Below are 27,456 nucleotides of genomic sequence, written 5' to 3'. Positions count from 1 at the left end.
CTCTGCTCGTTCGCTCCAGTTATTTTGCGCTCGGCTATTTCACACGACCTGTCGACTATCCAGAAAGGGACTGCTTGCAATCTAAAACAGTTTTGTCGTTCGGTGACATTGCGCTCCAACAAAACCCTGAAAATTAAAGGAGTTTCGGAATTTCAGATAAGCTTGCGCCGTGTTGCATAACCCTATTCACCTCTGATATCACGTAGATGTATGTGGTCTAAGTGATTTTCTTCAAATGGCACCCTCAAGGATACCCTTCTAGCAGATCGTTTCTTTCTGGCAAGTGCAGTTTAGCATGTACGAAGTCGTTCGCGTCTCTAGTATTTCGCGTAGTCGGCTTGTTTACTTCTCTCGGGGAAGCTAAGCAAGCCAGCCTAACATTGTTCCCGTGGAGTGGTTTTTAGAGGTGTGGATTGAGAGGGGAAAATTGGAAGGAGTCGTGATATCGTGGTAACAAGTTTTTGACCTATTACAACTCATTACAAACTCTGGGGGGGTGGGGGGGGGGAATCACTCGTCGACTGCGGAGACTAGCCGAGATCTTTTACAACAAATAACATCTCCAAGACAAACAGAACACACAGTATTTGTTTCCAACGTCAAATTTACTGTGTAGCCCAGAATAAAGCTTTAGAGTGGGAGTCAAGGTTACTGGTGATCGAGCGCGGGCAGAGTAACACCCGGCGTATTCAGACTCGTGTTGTTAAAGGACGCGATGGGAATTAGCTCAAAACCAAAATAGCCTATTACAGAACATATTGGATAGAACGATATTCAAGCTTTACAAAAGTAGTTACTTTCAAAACTAAACAGGGAGACAATAGTTTAACAAAAGGCTAGCCTGCATAGTAAGGGTTTCCATTGGGTTTTGGGCGTTAGTTTCGCTGTTTGAACGCGTGACGTCCGTGTGGTCAAGAAGCGAAAAAACGAACAAAACCCAAACGGTAACTCTTGCTACGCAAGCTAACAAAAGGCTCTATTTTTCCTTCACCTCTTCCTATGACACCCCGCGCGCCTCAATCCATCCTCGTGTCCAATCTTCTCACCCCACCAAACACGTATATAGCTACTGGGTACGAGTCTGCGGATAGGTCGCAGTTACACGTGAACGCTAACTACAGTTATGATATTACCCGAAAACAATTCACTGCGTTTACTGATCTGAAATGAGTTACAGAAATGGTTTTCGCTTAGGTTATTATTATTATTATTATTGTTATTATTATTATTATTATGTGCAATTAAAAAACGAATGTATGCTAAAATAGAACCACATAGGGCGCGCAGCGTAATCTATGCGATGTTAAAGAACTATAAAAAGAAAACTGTTGAGTTAAAAAAAATAGCGATAAAATATAAAAATCTCATAAAATATAAAAGTTCTCCGACACAAAAAGTATATGGAGCTTCTACGCTATTCTCTAAAGGAAAGTCAATTGACGGTAGCTTTGAAAGTTCTTACTATGTTGAGGGAGCTCGAGATGGTAGCCTTCTGCATCCTTCTCATTCTTCTTATTATTATTCCTATTCTTCTTCTTATTATTCTTATTCTTATTCTTATTCTTATTCTTCTTCTTCTTCTTCTTCTTCTTCTTCTTCTTCTTCTTCTTCTTCTTCTTCTTCTTCTTCTTCTTATTATTATTATTATTATTATTATTATTATTATTATTATTTTTAACAGCGAAACCTAAGCAAACAAAGTAGTCATAATTTTCTTCCCTCATGATATTTTTCGGGATACTTTTCCAGCGCTTGAAGCATTGAGTATGAGCAGAAGTCCATTGCTCACGGTTGCATATTTTCCCGAGCTTGTGATCGGTGAACCAGCCACGACACCTTTTCAGTTAGCAAGGTTCTCTGTTGCAGTCATTTTTCTTCAGAAATACATAAATTACCATATTTTATTCACTCTTCGGTTCTCAAGAGCGAGCACAGTGACCTCTCCTCTCATTTCAACTTTAAACAAATTCACATTTGGACAAAAGCCCATTGCTGCCGTTCTTTTTCAGAGAAGTGTCCTAGTGTTGTTCTATTCTTGGAATAGCATGTCTTGTGCTTCGATTACAATGATAGCTCGTGAACAAGACCAATGGTTCCGTGTTGTAGTTTAAGACAACAAAAATGCAGATTGGGTTTGAAAACTGTTCAATTTGCGAATTGTTTACTGTGATGGCAGGTGCCTTCCTTTATTTGGTGAACTCGCTTTAAATATGATAAAATTGAATTCACACTCTGTCTGTTCGGCTTTTAGCCGGATCATTCAAAGTAGAGTGTATTGCTTACTGTTTTTTTTTTTTTTTTTGCGACTTCGCCATTAATTATATGCGGTTTGAATTTCGATCGATACGAATGAAATTGGACGTTTACTCGACTTCAAATGTGATTCAGCTGAGGCCAGCGAAACGGGCATTGACATCTTGTCAGTAACTTCACTTTCGTCTTTTAAACCTAAACAAAAGGCTTTGTGTATGTTTTCATCGATACTTTGATATACTAAAAACATATTAAAGGTCTGGAAATTAGGATATCAGGATTATCTGTCAATTCACTGGGTCTGTTGAAATTGGTCTTCAATGCTGTTCACATGTTCTATACTTGTGTGTTTATACAGAGGCCAATTATTATTTTCATATTTCCTCCTTCCACAGCCATAAAAGGGAAAAGGAAAAAGAAACGCCATTAATATATCACACAAGCTTGAAGTCAAGAAATTAAATCAATACTTTTGCTAAAATTGAGGACACAGTTTTCTTTTTTAATTTCCGGTCGCCCCATTTTCCTTGAAACAACAATTTTGGATTTGCATTTTAAAAAAAGTGCAAACCCACAAAAAATTCTCAGATGAATTATTGGCTACCCTGTTTCATTTTCGCCAACTGTTTACTTTTTTGTTCTATCAGTCTGGCTCAGTTGAAGCGAAAAAAACCCAAGGTGAGTAATATTTGTTTGTTTCAACATGAGCATTTTGACACTTATTAAATTACTTCGTTTCGTTTCGTAGTCAGTTCTCGCAAAAACATTACAATACAATACAATACAATACAATACAATACAAACTTTATTAATTCGCCAACGCTACTATCTTTTAGATCAAAATGAGCATTTTGGCAATCATTGAATTACTGCGTTTCGTTTAGTCAGTTTTCGCAAAAACATTCGCCAAACGTTACTACCTTTTAGATCAGGACAGTCCAGAAGGATTAAATGTTTTATGTTTTCGAGCGAGATCACAAAAGCGTTAGATTTTTTCATTTGCAAGGTCTGCCTACTGCAACATCCGAACAGCAATTTTCAAGGAAGAAACCTTTGAAAAACAAAGGCTCCCCCCCCCCCCCCCCCATCCCACCATACTGCAAGCATTTAGATTATTAAACCTTTTTCAATGCTAAAAGAACACGAAAAAGTAGAAACAGATCAAGCTGTATACGTGAGGCCGCAAGTAGCCTTGTAGAAAATGAACGTCGCTTTGCTTCGTGGCCGGGGGGAGACAAGTCTGTTTACTCAGCCGGCCACAAAGAATAATACATTTCAGTTCCCATCTCAGTGGCCGAAAATTTTGTTAGTAATTCCTAAAATAACGAGACAGCTAAAGAGGCTTGAACATTAGCGAAACTTGAGTGCTTCAAAGCTATGGAGAGTAAAGTATATTGTGACGAAATTTTGTGTTCTTACTTTTTGAAGACAGTTCAGGTAATAAATGCAAAAAGCTTCCGGCAATAAGCAAACATACTGAACCAACCAGGAACAGTTATCTTCCCTTAATTCATGTAATCTTACTGCTCTGTGAAGAGGATAACGGTGTCTGGAGAATAAAGTATTATATCATTCCAAAGGGAGGAGAAACAAATTGGGGATAGGTGTTAAAAAATTGATTTAGACAATAGCAAACGCCTAGGTAGACGCAGTTCCATCTACCCCCTCCCCCCTCCCCCCACCGAAATAACTATCAAAGGAGAACTCAAAAGTAAAGAAACGGCAGCTGCTTTTTTTGAGGATGCAGTGTGTTTAATTGTGATGACACTGTTGGCACAATTATCTTTTAAAAATTGCGAAGGGATGTTCCTTCTCTTAGGTCTATGGGGAAGCTTTTCCATAATACTGCTTCACTGTAATTCTATAAAGCTTTTCTTAAAATGATCAGTGCATGCGTCGTTTAACAGTGAACTGTCCCTGCATGGCACACGCAGGCAACAGACAAATTTGTGAACCGGTCAGGATGCGTTGGCCAGAATTGATATTACGATTCTTACGATGTTTGTTTTATATGTCGATATAAGAATTTACATGTAATTGTGCTCTACAAAATAGTTTGAAAGACGGCCCAACTGGCAAAGAACACGCATTGCCTTGAATAAACAAAGCAAATGTGGCTCGATTAGCTCGATATTAATAAACATTTCGGGCTACTGGCTGAGTCCCTCTTAGGTTTAGCCAGGTGAAGTTTATAGAAGTAGCTGAAAATGCGAGAAATTTTAAAATTAACGTTCCAATTGGTCGAGAAATCAATTCCAGTGACAGGCAAGCACCTTAAGTAAACCTAACGTCAAAATGAGTTGCGCATCTGCCGTCATAAATTGGCCACCAAGTCTTTAATAACCTGAAAATCGGTAAAAATGGCTAGCATTTAAGACGTCAAGGAGACTCAGGATATAATTTCCAGTGCAGCAAAAAAGCTTTCATGTTATCAACTCAAAATATTTCATATTAGGTGCGTTTTACTGGTACGGACCCAATTTTTCAATCCAATTTGTTAAGCCTTGCGTCTTTTGAAAACGTCTAGATCTGAGAGTTAAATTTAAGCATGCTTTCGATGTAATTCAGTTGATTGGCATATGTATCCTGTGAATATATTGAAGATTTATAAGCGCAAAAAATTGCCATGCAATCATTACATGTAATTTAGTACAGATATTAAATTTTACCATTATTCTTTGTAGATACGAGGTACGTAAGCAAGACAAGAGACAAATAGAACAGTGGGGAGCCGACTCAGCGTAATAAATTACCGCTGCTTACAATCCCACAGCAAAGGAGTTTTTCTTTCTGTTTAAAGCTCGAAAGGGTACTCTCTGAAGTAAAGCGACAAAGAAGTGAAATGTCTTGGCTGAACATTACGACCGGTGCAAATGAAACTGAACGTAGCGGCGTCGGGTTTAACAACACCACCATCACAGATGGGCCTAATGGTTATGACCAGTACAGAGAACCAACATGGCTGCATATTTTTCGTCTTGTTCTTTTCTCGTTTATAATCCTGGCCGGTCTCATTGGTAACTCGGTAATCTGTAAAGCAGTATGGAGCATGCCTTTCCAAAAACCGTTCTCATACTACCTCGTTGCTAACATGGCCTTTGCAGAAATCCTTAGTAACCTGTGCTCGACTTTCATGCTGGCAGACTGGGAAATCGACTATTCTAACGTGATCCTCGGTAACATCACATGCATTTTGAATCCACTACAAGTTCTTTCACTCATGGTTGTCACTTATTCAATGGCTGCCATCGCGTTCTATCGTTACAGAGTTCTCATAAACCCTTTTTCACAAGCTCCGGCAAGGAAAGCAAAAACTTTGATCATTTCCTGTTTGTGGCTAATGCCTGCAGCCATCTGCGTCCCAACGTTCTTAGGATTTAAGTTCGAACAAGGCAAATGTGCTCTACAGTCTGTGTTATCCAATAAGATACATGTGATTACTAGGTTTGTGTTGAATTTTGCCGTGCCTTACTTTGCTATTTTAGTTTCTTATGGAGCAGTGGCTTTAACCTTACGGAAGCGAATCATAAAAAGAACTGCACGAGGGAAGAGTTCAATCAATCAATCTTCAACAACTGTTGTTGAAATTGAAGGGCCAGTTGAACTCCAAAACAGGCAAAGAGAAGGAAACTTTGGAGAACGTCAAAGGAGTGTTTTGAATGTTGCATGTAACCGCAGATTCAGTAAACCGGAAAACACCAGCCTTGAGAAAGATCTGCTAAAGATGATCTATGCTATTATTCTCATCTTTATGATATGTTACTTTCCATACCAAGCTGTTTTTCTGTGGGAGAAAATTGTCGAAGCAGATTCGTGGCAATTTTATTATCACTTGCTGTTGCAGAAATATGGGTTTCTTTTGACATGCCTGCCTAGCGCATTGCACCCTCTGTGTTACGGAACAATGAACAGGTTTTACGCCAATGCATTCACAAGGATTTTTCTTTGCAAGAAGACTTGAAATACACATCGCACAGAAAACAATTTGCGTTTTTTTAGTCCGCTAGTGTATTAGTTTGGTGCAAATTGAGTATAGCTAAGTTTTAGTTCCTGTGTTTTGCGGTACAATTTTCATCCTCTTGCCGTCTCACTTAATTCTGTTGCGACGGAAATCCCCCATTGTAAAGAAAGCGCGCGACAATCGTTTTTGTAAATATGTTTTGTGTGTGTATTAAATTTGCATGGTTACCTTACACTACGTTTTCATACTGCTGTGTATCTTTCTTAACAATGACCTAGTCGATGGTTAAGTTGCGTGTCGTTTAGGAAACAATTAAATTCTCTTGTACACTTTTTGTTGTTTACGAAGAAGTATTGTATTTCTTCAAAGAGCGGACTTTACTGAGAGTAAAAATCATATACAAGCAAGAACGATTTAGCTAGTCAGTCACATAGATGTATGCAAGAAAGTAGCCAATAGTTTTTGTAAGTGAAGTCTTTCGCCAATCATGAAGTGGTGAAGTATGTACGCTCGGAAACCTGAATAAAGAAAGTGCGACAATTGTTAAATGTATGTAAACAGTATCCTTGAGCTCACGCTAAATTTCAGACTGCTTGAAAAGCTGTGTAAATCTTTCCCCCAACAGCTAAGGGACTCCAATACCGCCACTCAAAAAGTCTTTCTTTGGACGGGCGAAAGCCCGGGAAGCTTGCCTATAAGAAATTAATTCAAAGAAAGGCAATAACTCCAAAGGCAAGTCAAGAGAAATGGCTTAAAGACTGTAACATTCCCGAGAATCAACCAGTTCACTGGGGACAAGTCTATAGCTATATAGCTGTCCTTAAAAAAAATGCATGAAGCCCATCTCTTTCCATTTTAAACTCATACACAGGCGGATAGCAACCAACACTTTTTTGAACAAAATTGGAATAAAGGATTCTGACAAGTGTAGCTTCTGTGTAAATGAACCAGAACACTTACTGTACTTATTTTGGAACTGTCTGAAGACTAGCGCCTTTGGAACAAACTAATCACGTGGCTCTCCCTTTTCAGTGTTATTGAAAAAGATTTCAATCTTACCTCCGCAGTCCGGCACTTTAGGATTGAGGCCAAAAGTTATGGGGCTCATAAATTAAATCCGTCTGCTAATTGCAAGATATTTCATTTGTACGGAAGCTTATAGGTGCCATCTGAGTTGTTGAAAATACGACAGCGAAGCTTTTGAAAATCCGACATTTGACTTGTGAAAATCCGAGATCTGAGTTGTTAAAATCCGATATCCGAGTTGTGGAAATCCGACATCCGAGTTGTGAAAATCCGATATCCGAGTTGTTAAAATCCGACATCCGAGTTGTAAAAATACGACATCTGAGTTTAAAAATCCTACATCCGATTTGTTAAAATCTGACATCCGAGTTGTAAAAATGAGGGCGAGAAACAATTGGCCACTATATTTACAAAAGTCGATTAGCACTGGTGTCTTTCCAACTGAGTGGAAATTAGCAAGAATGTCTCCCATATTCAAGAAGGGGAAAAGGGATGACCCAAACAACTATTGACCAATATCTATTATTCCAACAGTCGCAAAAATCTTTGAAAAAATTGTATACGACCAGCTTTGCGAGTATCTTAATGACAACAACTTACTTACCCATTGTCAGTCTGGATTCCGATCATTGCACAGTACGCTTACTGCGTTGATCGAAACCACAAATTGCTGGTCGGTCAACCGTTTGGCAATGGCCTTGTTAATGGTGTAATCTTCATTGATCTCAAAAAAGCCTTTGACACCATTGACCACGGTGGTCTTATACGAAAGCTTCACAAATACGGTGTTGACAGGAGTAGTCTCAAATGTTTTGAATCATATCTTTGCGACCGAAGCCAAAAATGCGGTATAAATGGCCATTTGTCAAAAATTGCCCCAGTTTCTTGTGGCGTCCCCGGCACAGGGAAGCTATCTTGGACCACTTTTATTCTTTATAGTCTATGGTTTAAGATGTAAATTTTAATTCATTTTTATAATTTTTTAGAATTTTTAGAATTTAGTTAGGTGTCCACTATTAGTAGAGGGGACTTCTCCCCTCAGCTACGTTTCTTGACACGTTAATAAAGTTATTATTATTAATGATCTGCCCAATTGCCTTAGTTTAGCCTCTCCGAGGATGTTTGCCGACGACCGATATAACCTTCGCTGGCAGTACTATGGCTGACCTCGAAAATGTCATTAACTCAGAGCTAAGAAACCTTAATTGCTGGCTTTTAACCAACAAGCTAAGCCTCAATATATTGCTAAGAATGAATTAATGGTGATTGGATCTAATCAGCGTGTACATGTTCTTTCGAATAATCACTGATTAATATCGAGATCGACGGCAAATCGATCAAAAGAGTTAACGAGGCCAAATCACTGGGCTTGTTAATTGACGAACACCTTTCATGGACAAAGCATATAGATGAAAAAAGTAAGACAATATCTTCAGCTATAGGCGCCCGTAAACGCATAAGACCATTCATTTCCGAAAGCTCCGCTCTCCAAATCTACCAAGCATTAATTTTACCCCACTTTGACTATTGTAGCTCCGTTTGGGATGAACTAAACGTTACCTTGGGTAAACTCTAAAAACTCCAAAAATAGGGCTCCTAGGGTCATTACCAGATCCAGGTACGAAACAAGTACCAGTTTCCTCCTAAAGAGGCTCCACTGGGACAACCTCTCCACGCGCCGAAAGAAGTTGAAGGCGACGTTAATGTTTAAAACAATTTAAGGGCTTTCCCCGATGTACTTAAAAAATTTGTTTAGCATCCGCAGTACATCGTATAATCTAAGGGATTCCGAGATCAAACTAGACTTACAAAAGCCACTCACGAACTATCGCAAGCGTAGCTTTAGCTACAGCGGGGCGCTATTATGGAACAGTCTACCCGTCAATTTACGGAAAATAGACTCTCTTGGTCGCTTTAAAAGGGAAATTGATCGACTTCACAACAATTGTCAGTCAGGCTCCCACACGGCAATCTTGTAAAACAGTATTTTTATTTTAACTTGTGAAGTTTTTAATACTTTCTCTTTATAATGTAATACTGAAGATTTTACCGTGGATAAATAAAAATAAAGTAAGTAAGTAAGCAAGCAAGCAAGCAAGCAAGCAAGTAAGTAAGTAAGACAAACCAATGGTTAGATATAAACAGCTCATTAATGCCCTTCAACAAGCAAGGTGCACAGACGAAATGACGGTTAAATGGTTGACCCAAACACCATATGATCCTCCTCGAATTCCAGTGTTTTAGATCCTCACAAAAATTCACAAACCGACATTTTTTTTTTTGTCTTTTTTATTTCAATTCCAATGAAACCGACATTAGTCGGAAGACCTATCACATCTGGGTGTGATGGCCCAACAGAACGCCTATCATCATTCGTAGGCAAACTACTTCAGGCAATAGCACAAATACAGGACTCGTGTCTTAAAGATACGACACGTTTCGTGCGCGGGTTTATTGAAAGCACTAGGGTGCTTAGAAACGCTTTTCTAGTCTCAATGGATGTCACTAGCCTTTACACGAATATCACACAGGAGGTAGGAATCACTATAGTATTCAACGCATACGAAAACGTCCATGAAAAAACCTTTTTATAGCTTTTGCCAACCGATCTCTATGGCATCAATAGAAAAGGAGATCTTAAGGCAGCGCATTAACAAACCACTAACGCGGAAAAGGTTTATTGACGATTTGTGATGAAAACAAAGAAGAAATAGAACATTTCATTGAGCACGCAAATTCTTACCATCCTACTACAAAGTTTACCGCTGAAGTCTCACATTTAGGAACAACATTCCTGGATACAACAGTCTATAAGGGAGAGAGATTCGAGAAAGAATCGATTCTCGAAGTGCGCACGCATTACAGACCTACTGAAACACTTCAGTACACAAATTACAACAGTTGCCACCCAGCAGAAGGAAAAAAAAAAGGCTTCGTGAAAGGAGAAGCTCTTAGGATTCTAAGGACAAACTCTTCTAAAGTTACGTTTGAGGAGGACATTAACAAATTTATAACACGGTGATCTCAAGAGGTTATCTCTATAGTCTGGTGGACAAAATCCTTTCAGAAGTATACTTCGCAGATAGCAAAAAAGCTCTAACTCAAAAACAGAAAGCGTACAAGAAAATTCTACCCTTTGTGACACAATTTCAACCATCACTGTCATGTTTGAAAAACATTCTAATGGAGAAATGGCATTTAATATAAAACCAGCCATTACTATGAGAGATATATAAGGAACCTCCCTTGATCTCTTATAACAAGGGAAAATCGCTTTAAAATAAGGAAAACTTAATTATCTGAAGGCTGTTATCAACGCAATGGACACACAGCGGGAGTCGCGCATGTCTGTCAACCCAGCATGCTAGCTCTGAACTCGGATGTCAGATTTTAACAACTCGCGGATGTTGGATTTTCACAACTCGGATGTCGGATTTTCACAACACGAATGTCGGATTTTTACAACTCGGATGTCGGATTTTCAAAGACTTCTGTCAGTATGTAGGATTTTCAACAACTCAGATGTCTCAGATGGCACCTACAAGCTTCCGTACCGTTGGTAATGTAAACTCAATCAACGCACTCCAGATCTACAAGGCTACCTTTGCCCACCGAAAAGATACAAAGATCTATATCTTGAATCTAATAAGCTATACTTTATAGTAATCAGCATCATTCTCGTTCCCGAGCCTCCTGTCTCCCTGTTAGTCCACAGGGGGCCCACACAATGTGTCTGTGTAGCCTATTGTTATTATATAGTAAATGCACTGGATTTACCGTTTGCTTCACCTATAGCGATATATCGCTAACTATGTATACAAATCAATGATAAATAAACGTTGAATTACCTTATCTGTGGTATATAGTCGTCCTTTTACCTCAAAAGCGGTTTTTGAGCGATTTTGAAGGAGTTTGAGTTCGCCGTTGACTGTTCCATATATAAGAAGGACAAGGGAGGAATCCTTGTTTTGAAAGGGTTCCAGCGCCGGAGCGATTTTTCCCCAAAAAACGCATCGCTCCGCTTTCAAACTTCACAGCATAAAGAAAATGTTCCTCTTTAAATTTAGATATCCACGCTCTCGTACCCCTCCTTTGCATCTCCTACGTTGAGATATTACAACCTCTCCGCTGTTCACCCAAAGTTCTTTTATGGCCTTAGTAATAAGGCGTACAGGGACATCATCAGCCGAAATATTCTCCTTTTCCATTTCGATAAAGTCGTAGATATCCTGACTATACGAGAAGGCTTCATTTTCTACCTTGTAGTTTTGAATCAGCCTAGAATGAACCGATAGCGATAAATCAATTTCAATCACCGATACAATTCAGTACAATTCTGACTTTGGGATAAAGTGTAACTTACCAGACTTTAAGAGACACCAATATTTGGTCAAAATTCGTTCCAATTTTCCTCTTTTTGATTATGTTTCTCTCGTCGTTCGCTTTCAGCGTGGACAACATTTTCTTCGCATTCAAAGACTATAAACCGATCAGCTGGGAATGGAATATTTGAATACGAAGCAATCTGTTCCCCTGCTCATTCATTGGCGGACGCGAACAATGATCGGAAATGTAAGTGGCTTCCGGTGACCGTCAAGACACACGACCCGAGTCTGGTGGGTAAACAGTTGAAGGGTCACTAAAATGCCTGTGGTTCCCCACCCTCGTTAGGTATTTTGAATAGGTGATTGTCTAACGTCGTCCAATCAGAAAGGGGCAATCAGCGGGACGGTTTGTGGCTGGCACATATAAATTCCAGTCGCTCGAATACTGTGGGATTTTGATTTTCTTCGAGGACTAGCTCCGGACCGTTTGGATGGATTTTCGATTGGAAGGTACGAGAAGAATCGAAAATCTTTTGACCTTTATGCTGTGAAGTTTGAAAGCGGAGCGATGCGTTTTTTGGGGAAAAATCGCTCCGGCGCTGGAACCCTTTCAAAACAAGGATTCCTCCCTTGTCCTTCTTATATATGGAACAGTCAACGGCGAACTCAAACTCCTTCAAAATCGCTCAAAAACCGCTTTTGAGGTAAAAGGACGACTATATACCACAGATAAGGTAATTCAATGTTTATTTATCATTGATTTGTATACATAGTTAGCGATATATCGCTATAGGTGAAGCAAACGGTAAATCCAGTGCATTTACTATATAATAACAATAGGCTACACAGACACATTGTGTGGGCCCCCTGTGGTTAGTCGGCGGAAGCCGGCGCGGGCGGCGGAGCCTCAATCTTGTTCCCAGGGTCTTCGCGAAATTAAAAATGGCCGACACTGGATATCTTTGTGACGTGATGTTGAATACTGAATCAAATTGTGTTTTACGGTTCTTGAGCCATCCAGTGATGTGGATCAGCCTTCACTGATTCATAGCTTTAATAGCTTTGATCTTCGATTCTGTTAAAGGACAGCTCTGATTCAGAGCTAAAGGAAACATAAAGGAACAACTTGATTTATCCATCTGTCATGGCAGGAACGGTAGGCAGGGTTTAGTTGTAGCGGCAGTTTTTAAGTTATTAGGGACTTACGCTGATGGATTATCAATACTTATTACTGTTTTCTTTTTCACTGAGCTCAATTTAGCCTCTAAAGGGGTTATTTTTTCGCATAGGAGGTTAATTAAGCATCAAATATACACATTACTTTAATATAAACGGACAAATTATATGGTAAATCAGCTTACCGGCTGTTCTAAAGGAATCAAAGTCATATAGAACTTTTAAAAAATCACAGAAACTGTATATTCAAAACCAATTATCTTAAGTTGGTATCAGAAATAGTAATAAGATACAAGCTTGGACAATCTTGTTAATTTAATGATAAGTATTCCATCCTTTTCTTGACGCCCACTACTACTGTAATAACTAATTACGGGGGATTGTTACAAAAGCTCAACAGAGCTTGCTTAAGATCTCCTTGCCTCTTAAAATAAGTGAGTTTTGTGAAAACCTCATAATGCACGATGTAAAGGGTGTAAGGCAAAATCAAGGAGTGTGGCCAATGTGCAAGCCAGCGAGACAGCGAGCCAAACGTGCGAGCCAAACGTGCGAGCCATGCGAGCCAAACGTGCAAGCCATGTGAGCCAAACATGTGAGACTTGCGAGGCACTGACAACCCCCAACATAAATGCTAACCATTAAGCTAACCGGGAAGCTACTTGTAATAAGCTAACCTGAGTGCTATTTAGGCTAACCAGAGTGTTTTTTAGGCTAACCTGAGTGCCTCGCATGTCTGCCTCGCATGGCTCGCTGGCTCATTGGCTCGCTGGCTTGCAGATTGTCAAGACCCAAAATAAAGAATTTTTCCAAATTATTAAGGTTGCCGGGTTAAGGTTGATGCATCAGTCAATCCCGCCAGGCATAAGTATATTTTTTGTAAGTAAACTGGCAAGTGCCCACGGTTGGGACATTAAGGAGCTGGTCAAATGCTCCATGGTGCAGTGAAATACACGCACAAAACATATTTACAATGGGGGATTCCCGTCACGCGTTAAACTCGCTTCTGATAAACAAGATAGCTTAACTAAGATATACAGTAAAAATCCACCCTTATTGATAATCTCTTTCAAGGATTTTCACTTTTCATTGTCAACCTTGTGACTTACAGCCAAGGACTTAAAGCTAAGCCTTTTAAGAATGCATGTACAGCCAAGAACAGAGATCAAACTATTATATAAGATATTATTGACAGGGGCTTTCATAAATAATTATTTATTACTTTAAGAGGTGCTGTGCACTATGAGAGAAACAAGAATTATTGTCTAAAATTTTGTGCATGCTAATGGCATTATGTTTGCTAGATGACAAATTTTATGATGAATCTCTTTACAGTGCGACCGGGAAAACCGTGAACACCTGAAATATGTCAGGAATGTTATTTATTGTGTTGGCTTTAGATTTTCCGGCTAATTGATTTAATTTTGGGCTAATTCTGGTTGTTTAAGCTGAGACTACTCATAAAGAAACAGTACAGAAATTGCCGATCTCAAAAAATCAATGAACTAGGTCAAATAAAGAGAGGAAAATGTAACAGAGGCTTTTTTGCTCGTATTTTTTTTAAGGCCCGATTTAGATGGTACAAGTTTTGCTTACCACTGTCGCATGCGATTTCTAGAGCACGCGCTGCTTGCGTCATGTAAAAAGTCGCACACCACTCTCGTTACTCAACATTGCCTATACCTATGATTGTCGTAGGATTTTGAAACATGTTTTATCAATTTTGGTGATGTACACGACAGTCATAAGCGAGTTGTAGGTTTGATTCCCATGAAACAATTTGTGTCGTAGGCCTGTCGTAAACTTGTCGCATGCGACAAAGTTGTACCGTGTAAATCCTTTAGTGTTTTCGTTACTGTAGCTCTGTACCGAAGTTCAGAATGTTTGCGTAAAAGTGAGTTTTGCGAATAAAATAGATAACTTGAAACAAAAATAGGGAAAAACGTTTTTTCTAGCCAAAGAAATGTTCTTTCTTACCTTGCAACATCATTTAAAGCAAAATTTGGCCTTTTCGATTCTTTTGATTCCGATTAAGCCCGACTAATAACAGTTATTCAGTTTGCGGTTTTGGGTGTGTGAAGTTCTCAAACATGATTGGCTCAAAAACAATAAGCATTCCTGACATATTTTAGGTGTTCACGGTTTTCCCGGTCGCACTTTAACTTAACCACAGTAATTCAACATTCTTGTCCCTTCAAAAGAACATGCAGTTGTTTTTTTAACATTTTTGTCAACAAAAAGTTGGTTAATTTAATTTACTCATTCTCTAAATGTTATTGTTATAGCCATCGTTGCTTGGCAATGTTACATTTGTGGAAGGATCACGCCGCTTGCTTTACGCTGTGACACCAAAGGAAACCTCATTTGCACATGTCAGGAATGTGCCAGACTATTTAAATGAAGTAAGTATTGATCTTGAATTGGTAAAAAGTAAATTTTAATAATGTTATTAGTGTCGGAAGGTAGCTAAGTGTCACTAGAATTGATTGCGATGTAAGCTTCAATGTTCAATATTTTAAAACCTTATTCAATCTCTTTTTTTCTACTTGTAGGCAGTTCCTTTTTTCTTGGGTGCGATAACATTGGAGTACATATTATCTTTCCTCATCAATTTTCCAAGATCAAGACTGAGGTTGAATGATGCATTCAGTTCAATTTCTGCTGGAGTTTTTTCACAGTTGTCCAAGTAAGGTATATTAATGATTATAAATAACAAAAAGAATATTTGTAAGTTTATTAGTGTCTAAATTGCAAGTACAGTACCTAGTTTAAATTAAGTCAGAGTTTAAACTTCATTCTCTGTGACTTGACATTAAGTCTTTGAATAATTTTAAAGTGAATTAATGAGCATAATGGCATTATTTTTGTGGCTAAAAACCTACAACCTTAAAGCCTGTACTTTTTGCAACACCTGTCTATAACTAAAACCCATTGTATTCTAAGTGCAATTAACTAATGTTACCCCTAGAATTAAATTTATTCTAAATTCACAAGATTTTTAATTTATATTTTTTATAATTGCAGGATAATTGTGTTGAGTGCAGAACTTGCTCTTTATGTGTTTTTTTACAACAATTTTCATCTGGTAACTCTGCCATGGGATAATCCTTGGACATGGTACCTTTGTTTTATTGGAGTGGACTTTCTCTATTACTGGTTCCACAGGGCCACACATGGTAAGCATCTCCAGTTCTCCTAATGTCCTCCTGAAGGTAAAATTTTTTTACTTGGTCAACCATTAAGAAATGTACCAACCAGTTTTATTTGGTTTGAAGATGTCTCAAAATTACTGAAATTGAAGCAAAGATTTCAGTAGATATCTCTGAATATAAAGTTCAAAAGTCCAGTTTCATAAAAAGTTAAAGTTAATTTCAAAAACTTTTAGCATTGTTGAAACATGACCAGAATATTAATTTCCGTGGCAGAAATATCTCAAGTTAGGGTTAATTAAATTTTATTTATCTTTAATCAGAAGTTAACATTCTGTGGGCAGCCCATCAAGTACACCACAGCTCAGAGGATTACAACCTGACAACAGCCTTGAGACAATCTGTAGTGCAGAATTACACTTCGGCAGTGAGTAGTAATCAAAGGGCTCAGCGTGCATATAACTGACCTACCGTATGTTGCATTTCAGATAGCTTTTTGTTGCTTTAGTCCACATTCCTCTGAGTTTTTGCATGTAGCATTAAATTCCTTCAGGAAACGTTGCTCCAATGTTTTATCTGCTGCTTTGCAGTTCGTTTTGTGATAAGAACAGAAATCTTGCCAATAGTCATGGGTTGTTATCGCAAACGAAGTGCAAAGCAGAGGATAAAACACGAGATATGTCCAGAAACGCACGCTAATGAGATGCATTAACTGTATGATAGACATCACAACGTGTCCCCTACCCTAAATTCTTACCAAAACACAAATAATTCTGTCAAACATGAAGTCATATGAAAATGGCTAAAAGGTCTGTCTTATATAAAGTACCCAAAATCAGGATTAGATGCATTTCTGGACATAAGTGTAAAACATTGGAGCAACGTTTCCTGAAGGAAATCAAGGCCACATGGACAAAATCTGTTGAATGTGAGCTAAAACAACAGAAAGTGATCTGAAATGTACAATTTTTTTTAGCTAGGTCAGTTATCCTCTCAGCCCTTCAATTGAAGGGTGAAGGGCCTAGAGGAAAATGGGTGAAAGTGACAATATTACCTCAATGATCAAAATTTCTTCAAATTCACTCCTATCTGGCACACAGACTGGTTACTGTGTCAGAAACATACGGTAGTTCCATATTTGCGTACTAAACTTTCTAACAAGATAACAGATTTGTAGGCCAAAGTATACTGTTTTTGGAGAAATTTGAATTCTAAAGATAATATCATCACTTATGTAATGTTTGAAACATGAGCGGCAGTGTTTTATCAGGATTTTTTAGACCCGATAAAACACGTGCTACGAGTTTTTTGAATGGCTTCAAAAACATTCCTGGAAAAGTATGTGTCAAGAGAGTTCATAACAATGATGCTTTTGTGAACGTTGGAAATTAGCATATGAGAAAAACATTAAACACCGCATACTTAAATAAGGAGGAGGTTTTATTGGGTTTTAAAAACACTGCATATGATGTTTTATCGACCATTTGATAGGTCAATGGGCTAATGAATTATTAATGAGTTTTAAAAGCCCTTTTTCAATTGGGTCCTTCAATTATTATAGAGCTCTTCATCAGGCATTGTAGAGCTGGTGCGTTTGTTTTCAGTTGTATATGAAATTACTGGCTTGTCTTGAGTTTAATCCTTTCAGTGAGTCTGTCCTTCGCCCATATACTTAATGTCTAATAAGACCAAGCAACTTGAAATATGCAGTTCCAGAAAATATCCATACTCCCCCCACGGAAGGTCTTTTTGTTTTGCACCCCCACTCCCCCAGGAAATTCCAGTTTAGCTTCATACTTTGCTTCTTAAATTTTGACTTTTAAGACCCCCTCCCCCTAGGAATTTCCGATGACCTTCCGTGGGGTGGGTATGGATTTTTTTCTGGAACTGCACAATATACTATTAGGTACCGTAAAATTTCCGGACTTTCTTCAGGGGCCATGTCATGTTCTCAGGAAAGGCTTATTATCGCATGGAGAGAATGTTTCATTCCAAAACTCTTTGGATTCGAGAGTAAAAAGAGCTTTACATACTACACTGACACATTTCATGTAAGGAAGGATTTTAACATCTAAGATTTTGGGGAGGGGGAGATCGAGGGCTTATTTTCTGAATTATATGGTTAGATGGCCACCATGATTTTACAACATGTTTTTGTTGTATAGGTGTGTCATCCACTGACTCTTAAAAATTTCTGATAACATTTCTGATAACATCTTAATTTGCAGATCTTCTACCTACCTTTGGCTCTGGCAGTGCCCCCATCAATTTTCTTTGTCCACCATCAATTTAACACACTTTACCAGTTCTGGATTCATACAGAGATTGTGCGCTCTATTGGACCTCTTGAGTACATTCTCAACACTCCAAGTCATCATCGTGTACACCATGGTGATTTTCAGTTTACTGTTCATTTTAGTCATCTGGTTTCTCCACTCCTTAAATACCAATACACAAGTATTAAATAGTTACGTATATTAAATAAATTACAATTAACTCGAGTACAATTCATATTGGGAAGGAGAGGAGAGGGGCACCCCTAGTAAAGCTAATACTGTGCCCCTTATGATAGGCCAATAATAGTTATAATAGTTAAAGTTGAAATTTATAGAAAAATAGAAAAAATAGCAAAAGAATAGAAAGAGAGAATATAAAATGAAACGAATATAATAGGGATAATGTACTGTAAGTCCTATTTATCTATTTATCTATATATGTTGTTTTTCTTATTTACCTGTAATCTTTCATAACCTGTAGTTTTATTCAAACGACTCAGGAGTCTTTTGACCCAGATTTAAATTTACATTCTTACCAAATGATCACAGGATTTACACAATGGATGGAATTAACGAGTTATCTCTTGTTGTCAAACCTCAGTTTTCTGTGTTGAACAGTTAAATACAAGAAGCCCAAATCAACATTTCCAGCAAATACATGTGTAACCTTCCAGAATCCATTTCTGTCAACTTTGATGTCATTGGATACTGCAAAACATTTTGGGTCATTTATGATATGGTACTAACAACAAATATTGTTGCATTCATACATGTATTTCATGAGCTCTAAGGAAACAAATCAGATGAGTCTCGATCCTTTATAAGTTGCATTTTTTTCTGTTTATACATTTCAGATAATGTTGTATGTACGTTATCTACTGTTTCACATGCAACAAAGTTGTACCTGTACATCTATTATAAACTTGCACCCAGCAATGAGAAGAAAGCCATCTTTTTTTTTTTCAGGTTACTTTTTATCAAAATGCAGATTTCCTAAATTTTTACCAAGATTAAACTTTAAGACACAAATATTCAGGGCAAACTGGTGCATAAGTCAATTTTTTATAATTCACTTTTTACTCACTGGAAATTTGTGTCTTTTTGTTGTAGGAAGATATCCATATTGCATTGATAAGAATTATGGTATGTGAGCAGGTGACTTAATTGATCAGAGAATTGTGTAGAGCATTTATTATAAACAGCCCATTTTTCAGTATTGTAGTGATGGCACATCAGCGGAACACATAATAACAATAAGCTATAGAGCTAGTTAATAACCATGCTCTTAGACCTGTCCTAGGTGATGTACATGTATCTGACTATAAGTGATTGATGTTCTCAACACTACTGGTTACCCTGGAACAATGAAGAGTTCAAAGTATGCTTACTAGCATCTATAAATGCTTATCCTCCTTAGCTCCTCTTTATTATACTTGTAATAAGCAAGCTTTTTCAGGAATGTCCTGGTATAATCTAATAAGGCAATGAAAATGTAAGGATTTTGTTTTAGCCTCACAAATAATCAACGAAAGATCGGAGAATTTTATGTATTTTTAACTATTGACTTCATTCGTTTTTATCAAAATTTTTATTTTGTAAGAATTATTTTTATCTAATAATTATTGTAGTTTTGTTAGTACACGACCCCACAAGCTTATTAGCTTTGATATTTTTATCGTGTATAAATAAAGGTTGTATGTATGTATGTATGTATGTATGTATGAATCCGATAACATGCATATGAGGTCTAGATTAATAAAGTGTAAAATATTGCAAGTTCCATTAATTTTTATTATAATATCCAAATATTTACAAACCTACAATAACATGGCATGCATACAGACTTTAATGTACATTGTACAATTTTCTATGATAATAACTTAGAGTTCTTTTTTCAAACAACAGGTGGAACCTTGATTGTCTGGGACAGAATTTTTGGTAAGGCATAAAAATGTGCATGAGAGTCTAAAAATTAATATTATAGATGGATTGGAATGGTTACATGTAATTGTCCTAGACACCAAAATTAGTTTACAAGTTCCCTTGTAACTAAAATCTTCCTCCTTCAACAGCAAAGTGCCACCCTTGTCTACTAAGGAACTCCTCCCTATTGCCTTGTGCCAGAAAATATCGATACCCCTCCACAGAAAGTTTCGGTTTTTTTTTTTTTTGGGGGGGGGGGGGAACTACACAAAAGAGTCAAGCAAAGCATGGGTGGTGATGTGAGCAAACGAAAACAGTCTTGAAAGCATTGGTATCTCCTCAAAAACTAAATATGCAACTAATACTATGTTTCTTACATAATAACTGGCCTCTGTATCAATTTTCAGTTGAATATAACATAGTCTCCCTTGCAGCTGTTCTGTTGTATGATGAGACACAGAACGGCTGCGAGGGAGACTAATATAACATGGAAAGCTTGCAGGATATAATTATTATCACCTTGCGGGGGTTAATACCTAGACTTTCTCAAAGTTGCTCACTCGCTTGAGCTCTGATGATTGCCCTTTGCGCTCTCTAAGCTCGATTTGTAAGCAAGTCTAGTTAATACCTTGAGGTAATGAGACACTTTTCTGCTCTTATTAATAGGAACATTTCAGGCTGAAACAGATGAAGAATTAGCATATGGTCTGGTTCATCCACTGGCCAGTTGGGGTCCCATGTGGATACAGGTAATGGCAAGGCAACGCAAAATTGGCTGGCATGATGTTGCATGATTTTGGATGTATTCTTTGCAGTTGGGATTAATAAGCAGTGCACATTATTTCTACACAGAGTCTCAAATGCCATGATTGTCTCTGCATTTGCTGTACTCTAGATTGTTACTGGTGGGGATGGAGACCAGGCGTGCGTTCCTTTTGAAATGGTGGGAGGGGGGGGGGGGGAATTAGGGGAGGGAATTGTCCAAGATGGTAGGTCTCTAAGGCAGACACCACAGCATCTTCCCGTAGCTCAGTTGGAAACATGTCATTGTTCTCTACTGTACTACATTTTACTTTATTACTTCATCATCCATTAAGACAAACATGTCTCTATGGCGAACAGCCACAGCAGTGGGTTCAAACTGTGTTCACTCTATCATTAACGTTTTTGTTTAAATGAACACCAAGGCTTCTTTTGTATATTTTTCATCTACTCATAACTTAGTATTTATTTTTAAAACAGGATTTTGCACTTTTTCAGTCTTCTCACATTCTCTCCTTAGCTTTGTCACTTCTCTTATATTTGGAAGACGTTTTGGGAAACACCAGGACTGAAGAACAAGGTAACCATGGTAACCTGTTTCCCAGGTGCATTACGGGTGATTAATTCCAGCCTTCAACAACCCCCTCCCCCATCCAAATAATGTATACCCAAAATTATTGGAACATTTGTTTTGGGGGTGGGGCATTTGACCGTCAAATTCGGCGCTAGGGTAGGGCATTTGAAGGGGAGGGGTCAAACCAATTTTTAAAAGTTCACATGCACGAGGGGGGGGGGGGGGGGAAGGGGGGTTGCCCGGGGTGGTGGTGGGGGGAAGCGTTAAAGTTTCAAAACGATTGACACATAAGGGAAAACTCCTATTTAGATATAATGGGTGCTTGTCAATGTAATGCCTTTTAGGCGTGAAAACTTGGTTTTGCCTCCACCTAGGGTAGGCGTTCACAAATGAACTTCCATGGGTTTCCCACGAGAGAAGTAACCTGCGAGCAAGCTCTCTGTTTGGTCAGCCGCAAGAGGGTTGGGCTGGTGCTGTCTATTAGGTCAGCCCCAATCCTCTCGTGGCTGACCAAATAGAGGGCTTGCTCGCAGGCTAGACGAGAAGATATAACCTGCTGTCAGGTCCAATTTAGCTATACTTTTACCCGCGGGAAAGGTATACCAAGTGAAACCAAAATAAAACCTGATCGCAGGTAAGGTCATATTTCTCTTTCATGGCCAAACAGCTGTAGAATGCGAGCAGTCGTACTTTTTGCCTCAGATCGCGCGCGCAAAGCGACGGTAAAAGTATGGAAAATAGAAAGGTGAACGAGGAGCTCGCCGCTCGCTAGAAATCGCGCGATCGTGACAGAAATTAGGAGAAGAAAGAGACTGCTCACAGTCTTAAACAGCTGGAACATCGCTCAGTACTGTATCATGTTAACGTTAACGCTATTTATTATATCTCTCAGTTAGTACGCGCGATGTGGTTGGTCAATTTTGCAGGCCATATTTCACTGTACAGCCCGCTAGTTTCCTTTCCCGCGCGCCCGAGATGTAATAAATATCTTACTAACCTCGTTTTCGCAGTCCGTATTGTAAGTTACGGATCCTCGTTTTTTCCCGTTGATTTTTTGGCCCGCATAAATCAACGGGAAAACACTCGGTCCGTAACTTACAGTATGGACCGAGAAAACGAGGTTAGTAAGAGGTGTGTAAAGTGACGAAACTTAAAAAAGTAAAGTTATCTGTGCGTTTTGTGTTCCTCTGCATTCAAAAGTTTTTTAAACATCTCTATCAGTTCTAGAAAAACGTGAACAAATCAGACATGATTTCTTTTCTAAGCCATAGAAAGTTTGGGGTGTTCAGGGCGAGGTCCACATACTTGATTCACTAGCACTACAAATGTGTCTGTACAGCAGAGCAGTTAAAGCACGTGTCATTTTTTAAATTTGTTCTTCAGCTGTGTGTGATATTTAAAGGTCCCGGTTGGAGCCCTGGACAGCCTCGTTTGGGTAACCCTGCAGATATTCCGGAGGTATTTAATTAATGATTCCTTTTGGTATTATTTTCCTATTTTGCTTCACTGCGCTCTGTCGTTGTTGTTGGCAAAACTCGCGCCACTTTCTCAGTCAATGAGAAATAAAACCGAAACCAATCGTCACTTGCTCGAGCGCGTTTTCCCGCGCTCGGCGTTGGTCACGTGTATTTGTTCCGAATTCTGATTGGTTCATTACGCTATTTACGTCTGTTGTGATTGGCCAGAGTAATTCCTTTGGTTTTGATTCTTCGGCACTCAAATGGAAACAGTTCTGGCACACAGGCGCGTCTTCAATTGACGTTCATGTTTCTTTCTGCCTTAGATTGAGTGTCCCATTCAGAAATACGACAGTTGTTTGTCCTTCTGGGGCAATCTGTATGTCCTTGTGCATTTCCTTGTTGCCATTGTTGCTTATCAGTTACTTATTGCGAGGAGAATGGTAAGTTAAATGTTACACTTATTTTCAAGTCAATGCAAATGAAATGCAACTAATTCCTATGCCTGCATCCTGCAATACTGTTGCAAGTATCCTGTCAAAAAGGGCTGCGATCAGAGGTTTTACGATCGTGACACCTCTGGGGGTAGGATGCTAGGAGAACTTATTAATTTTATTGAATAATGCAACAAACTGAGTGAAAACCTTTCTAATTGGACTTCTGGTATTAAGTAGTGCGAAGTAGTGGTCTCAACTGTTATACAACACAGAATTTTAAACGGGGGTACTCAACAAGAATATTTAAGAGAAACACTTGTGTTCAAATGTCGTTTTCTGTTTTCCAAGACCGTTTTCTATAGACAAACTAATTTTTTAACCATGACAAAATACATTAATCTTTGACTTGTTTATTCTTTAGGTAATGAGCCAGCTTCATGTTGTCGGGGTTGTTTCGTATTTTCTTTTCACCATTTCAAGTGTTGGAGCGCTCTTTGATAACAAGTAAGTAACTGAAATTAAAGAGTCCAAATTATATCACGGCGTTATTGTGAAACATTCACGTGGCCAGTATGAAAGTCTTTGATGGTCGGCTGCAAATTCGGAATTATAAATTATAAACGCACAATTAGCTTTACTTTTGCGGGTTTTTTTTTTATTTGTGTTGTAAAGCGAAAACGAAAGTAACCAGAGCATATCAAAGGACACAATGAACCAATCAAAACTAGAATGAGAGTCAAGCGCGGGAAAATGTGTGTGATGCCAAGCGCGGGAAGACGTGCAATGATGTTATGCGCGGGAAAACGTGCAACAGCTGGCCAAAAGCGTTCAAGTGCCGCTTGTAAAAGGAAGTCCATTCGGATGAAGTTTTGGACACAATTGGCCATGAAATTTTGTGTCTGTTACATTAATATTCTACTAAACATTTCGCTATCATCATCATGATCATCATCACTCAGCATCATCGTCATCATCATCATAAGTGAAGTTCTTCTAAACATTTTCCTTTCTTTGCAGATGGTATGCCCCATACATGGAGTTATTCCGCTGCCTTCTGTTTCTCACTGTTGATGTTATTCTTTCCTCTCAAAATCTCGACACTGGAGGTAAGCTCAGGCGAGTTACTTGGGCCAATTTTTCTCCATCGTTAATTGAATTTTGTGAGAACGGTAAATGTCAAAATGAGCACCTTTTATAACCGATGCCAACAGCTACAGAATGTACAAATACTGTTCGCGGCCTCGCTGCTCGTTTGATCCAAAGCGCACCATATAGATAAGGAAAGGAAAGACTAACAACTCTTAGGATGTTACCACTTTTTCATGAACTTAGCTACAAGGAGTCGGCGGGGTTGTTCGCGCGAACATCCGCCAAAATCATCTCCCGCGCGAAATCTCCTCGCGTGTTGAGATTCCCGTCCGGTACAGTAAGTACAGCGGGACCCCGTTAACACGACCACCTTCGGGCCGTGAAAATGTGGTCATAATAACAGGGTGGTCGGATTAACGAGGTTGTAAAACTAAGGAAGTGACTGGACTTTCAATTCGTTCGGGCACCAAGAAGTGATCGTAATAACGAGGTGGTGGTTAGGCGGGGTTCCACTGTAAGTCAAACGGACTTATTTTAGCGTCGAGTTTAGGGGCCCGTTTCTCGAAAATCCCGGTAACTTACCGGGCCCGATAAGTATATTTTTAAATGTTTTTTCGCCGATTGCACAGTGATTGCAGACATGGTACTTGGCCAATGGTTTCATAGAATTATAAGATTTAAAAATTTAGTATTCAAAGCTAGCAAAAATTGACTTCTGTTAAGAAACATTTATAACCAAAATCACTTACCGTTTCCGGTAAGTTACCGGGACTTTCGAGAAACGGGTCCCTGGTCGTTGTCCCAAGAAGACATTCTTTAATTTCATTTTACATTTTCAGTACTTCCCACAAACTACATTAGTGTGATCAGGGGGATCTTCATCGCATCTGCTTTGCTTTGGATAACTGGCTCACTGCTGTCCACAAACAAGTCCAAGACTGACTGAGTGAACAGGGCGCTAAAAGTCATCTCCAAAATCGGAAAAGTCAAGCGATAGTGGCCGGGAGCGGATCTTTTTTAACAGTTTCCATTAGAAATAATTTAAAATCATTACAGAATAAAACAATTAACTAAGTAGCTAAGCAAATGAATGAATGAATGAATGAGTGAGTGAGTGAGTGAGTGAGTGAGTGAGTGAGTGAATAAAACAATTAACTAAGTAGCTAAGCAAATGAATGAATGAATGAATGAGTGAGTGAGTGAGTGAGTGAGTGAGTGAGTGAGTGAGTGAGTGAGTGAGTGAGTGAGTGAGTGAGTGAGTGAGTGAGTGAGTGAGTGAGTGAGTGAGTGAGTGAGTGAGTGAGTGAGTGAGTGAGTGACTGACTGACTGAGTGAGTGAGTGAGTGAATGAGTGAATGAATGAACGATTGAATGAATGAATGAAAAAAAAATGAAAAATGAAAAACCAAAGTGAATTGAATAAGATGCGCTTTGTTTTACACCATAGAGTATTTTATCAAAGTATTTATTCCAAAAAAAAAACAAACAAGCAAACACAGAGTACATCAAATTCGGTGCGCTTTGTTTTACATAGTAAATAATGTTTTTTATCCTCAAAACAATGTCGATCAATTAACGTGTGCACTGTTTTACATAACATAGCTTTTTATCAAAGATTTTATAATATCGCAATAAACATAGACTGTAAAACAGTCGTATTTTTTTGCGTTAGTCTTTTATACGAATGCGATTCCCCGAGGGTGAAAGGGTAGCGAGATTTAAAATTGTTGTCTTTTAAAGGGTTGCAAAGCCATACTATGAGTCGGAAGGGTAACAATAAAAACTAAATATTGAATATAAAACGTGTACCAAAAATAGGCAGAAATTACAGCGCAAAGTTTACGCTTACCTCTAGTGGTGTGGAGGATTTTCTTCTGGCTTTTGCCTCTCCTTTGGGGTATAATAATAATGATGATGGTAATAATGATAATAATAATGATGATGATGATGATGATGATAATAATAATAACAATATACATAAGACCGTCAAAGGGTCCTGAGTTGAACGCCTGGTAGTCCTTCAAGTAGCTGTTACTAAAGTAGTAACGCAAGGCTTCTCCCCAACGATGGGAAGCGTTGCGTGACGACCCTGATAACGGCTTCGTGGGAGACTAAACGATGGCGTTACTCAGCACCACTTGAGAACTGTTGGTCAATTGCACGCAAATATTTTTTAGTCAAGGCAGGAGCCATAATCAGGGATGGATCCCTGATTATGGCTCCTTGTCAAGGTTATGGAAATTCTATAATTCAAGACGCACCTCCACATCTTACGGTGGCAAATGGTCTTGACCGAGGCTTGGCTAATCAAATACGTTAGTGTCGAGGAGGTGCAAGGCCAATTTGTTAGATAAAACCAAGAGTCCAGTGACCCAGATAGGAACCCACAAAGTACATTTTCTTCCACGTAAAAGTCCTAAAAAAGTGCCTGGCCAAAAAAAAAAAAAAAAAAAAACCCAAAACGAGATTTCTAACCCGAAAAAAAAAGTATACAGTCGTTATAAAGGTCCACGCACCTTCCTGTCGGTAACATTCCTGGGCCCCACCCGCCTAGCCCTTTCAAAAAATATACGTCTCGTAGAATGACAATGCTAGTCAAATTTGAGGGCTCTTATATCCCCGATTTCTTGTGCGAAGCCTTCTCGGAGTCTTGTTTTTTTTTCTCTCTCTCTCTGTTTTTTTTTGTTTTTTTGTTTTTTTTGTTTTTTTTTTTGCAAAGCTTGCAGAAAAATGACCATCCTTGAAGTCACGCAATTCCCCTACAAACTTGGATGAATCGCATCATAAGTCGTGTGATTTGTCCTGTGTAAACCCTCCTGCTTCGTGTTAACTCAGGAGCAAATTTGCTCTTTGTCAGGAGCCCAGCCTTTAATGGTTGTTTATTGAATTTTTTATTAACAAATGAATCCTCATATCCACCATTTATGGATCGTTTTTTTAACGCTCGCCCATGATGACCCCTGACGGCCGAAACGGGCGCCCTGGTTTTCGCGGCCATTCAAGGGCACTGAGTAATTTCGACCAAGTAGTGAGGCGGGGGGGGAGGGGGGT

At 38.7% G+C, this 27,456-nt stretch overlaps 2 protein-coding genes and 1 pseudogene across 2 annotated transcripts; all 3 read left to right on the top strand.

Moving 5' to 3' along the window:
• The first annotated feature begins 4,643 nt into the window (after nucleotides 1-4,643).
• Nucleotides 4,644-6,746, top strand: LOC146461870 (substance-K receptor-like). The gene has a single exon (XM_085086306.1). The coding sequence runs from the start codon at nucleotides 5,096-5,098 to the stop codon at nucleotides 6,212-6,214; it is 1,119 nt and encodes a 372-aa protein (XP_084942432.1). The 5' UTR covers nucleotides 4,644-5,095; the 3' UTR covers nucleotides 6,215-6,746.
• A 3,084-nt stretch (nucleotides 6,747-9,830) lies between these two features.
• On the top strand, nucleotides 9,831-10,519 carry LOC146461869 (uncharacterized; annotated as a pseudogene).
• Nucleotides 10,520-12,487: 1,968 nt separating this feature from the next.
• Nucleotides 12,488-26,060, top strand: LOC146461868 (alkylglycerol monooxygenase-like). The gene is made up of 15 exons (XM_085086219.1): nucleotides 12,488-12,721; nucleotides 15,024-15,140; nucleotides 15,291-15,424; nucleotides 15,763-15,914; nucleotides 16,211-16,314; nucleotides 18,116-18,278; nucleotides 19,274-19,306; nucleotides 20,069-20,101; nucleotides 20,753-20,835; nucleotides 21,369-21,428; nucleotides 22,806-22,880; nucleotides 23,206-23,322; nucleotides 23,738-23,820; nucleotides 24,334-24,422; nucleotides 25,245-26,060. Exons 1-15 carry the CDS (start codon nucleotides 12,710-12,712, stop codon nucleotides 25,349-25,351), a joined length of 1,362 nt encoding a protein of 453 aa, XP_084942345.1. The 5' UTR covers nucleotides 12,488-12,709; the 3' UTR covers nucleotides 25,352-26,060.
• Nucleotides 26,061-27,456: the final 1,396 nt, after the last annotated feature.

This window comes from Pavona decussata, unplaced genomic scaffold (assembly GCF_977016875.1).
Source record: "Pavona decussata unplaced genomic scaffold, jaPavDecu1.1 SCAFFOLD_193, whole genome shotgun sequence".
NCBI lineage: Eukaryota > Metazoa > Cnidaria > Anthozoa > Scleractinia > Agariciidae > Pavona > Pavona decussata.
This window is presented reverse-complemented; position numbering and strand designations above follow the sequence as displayed.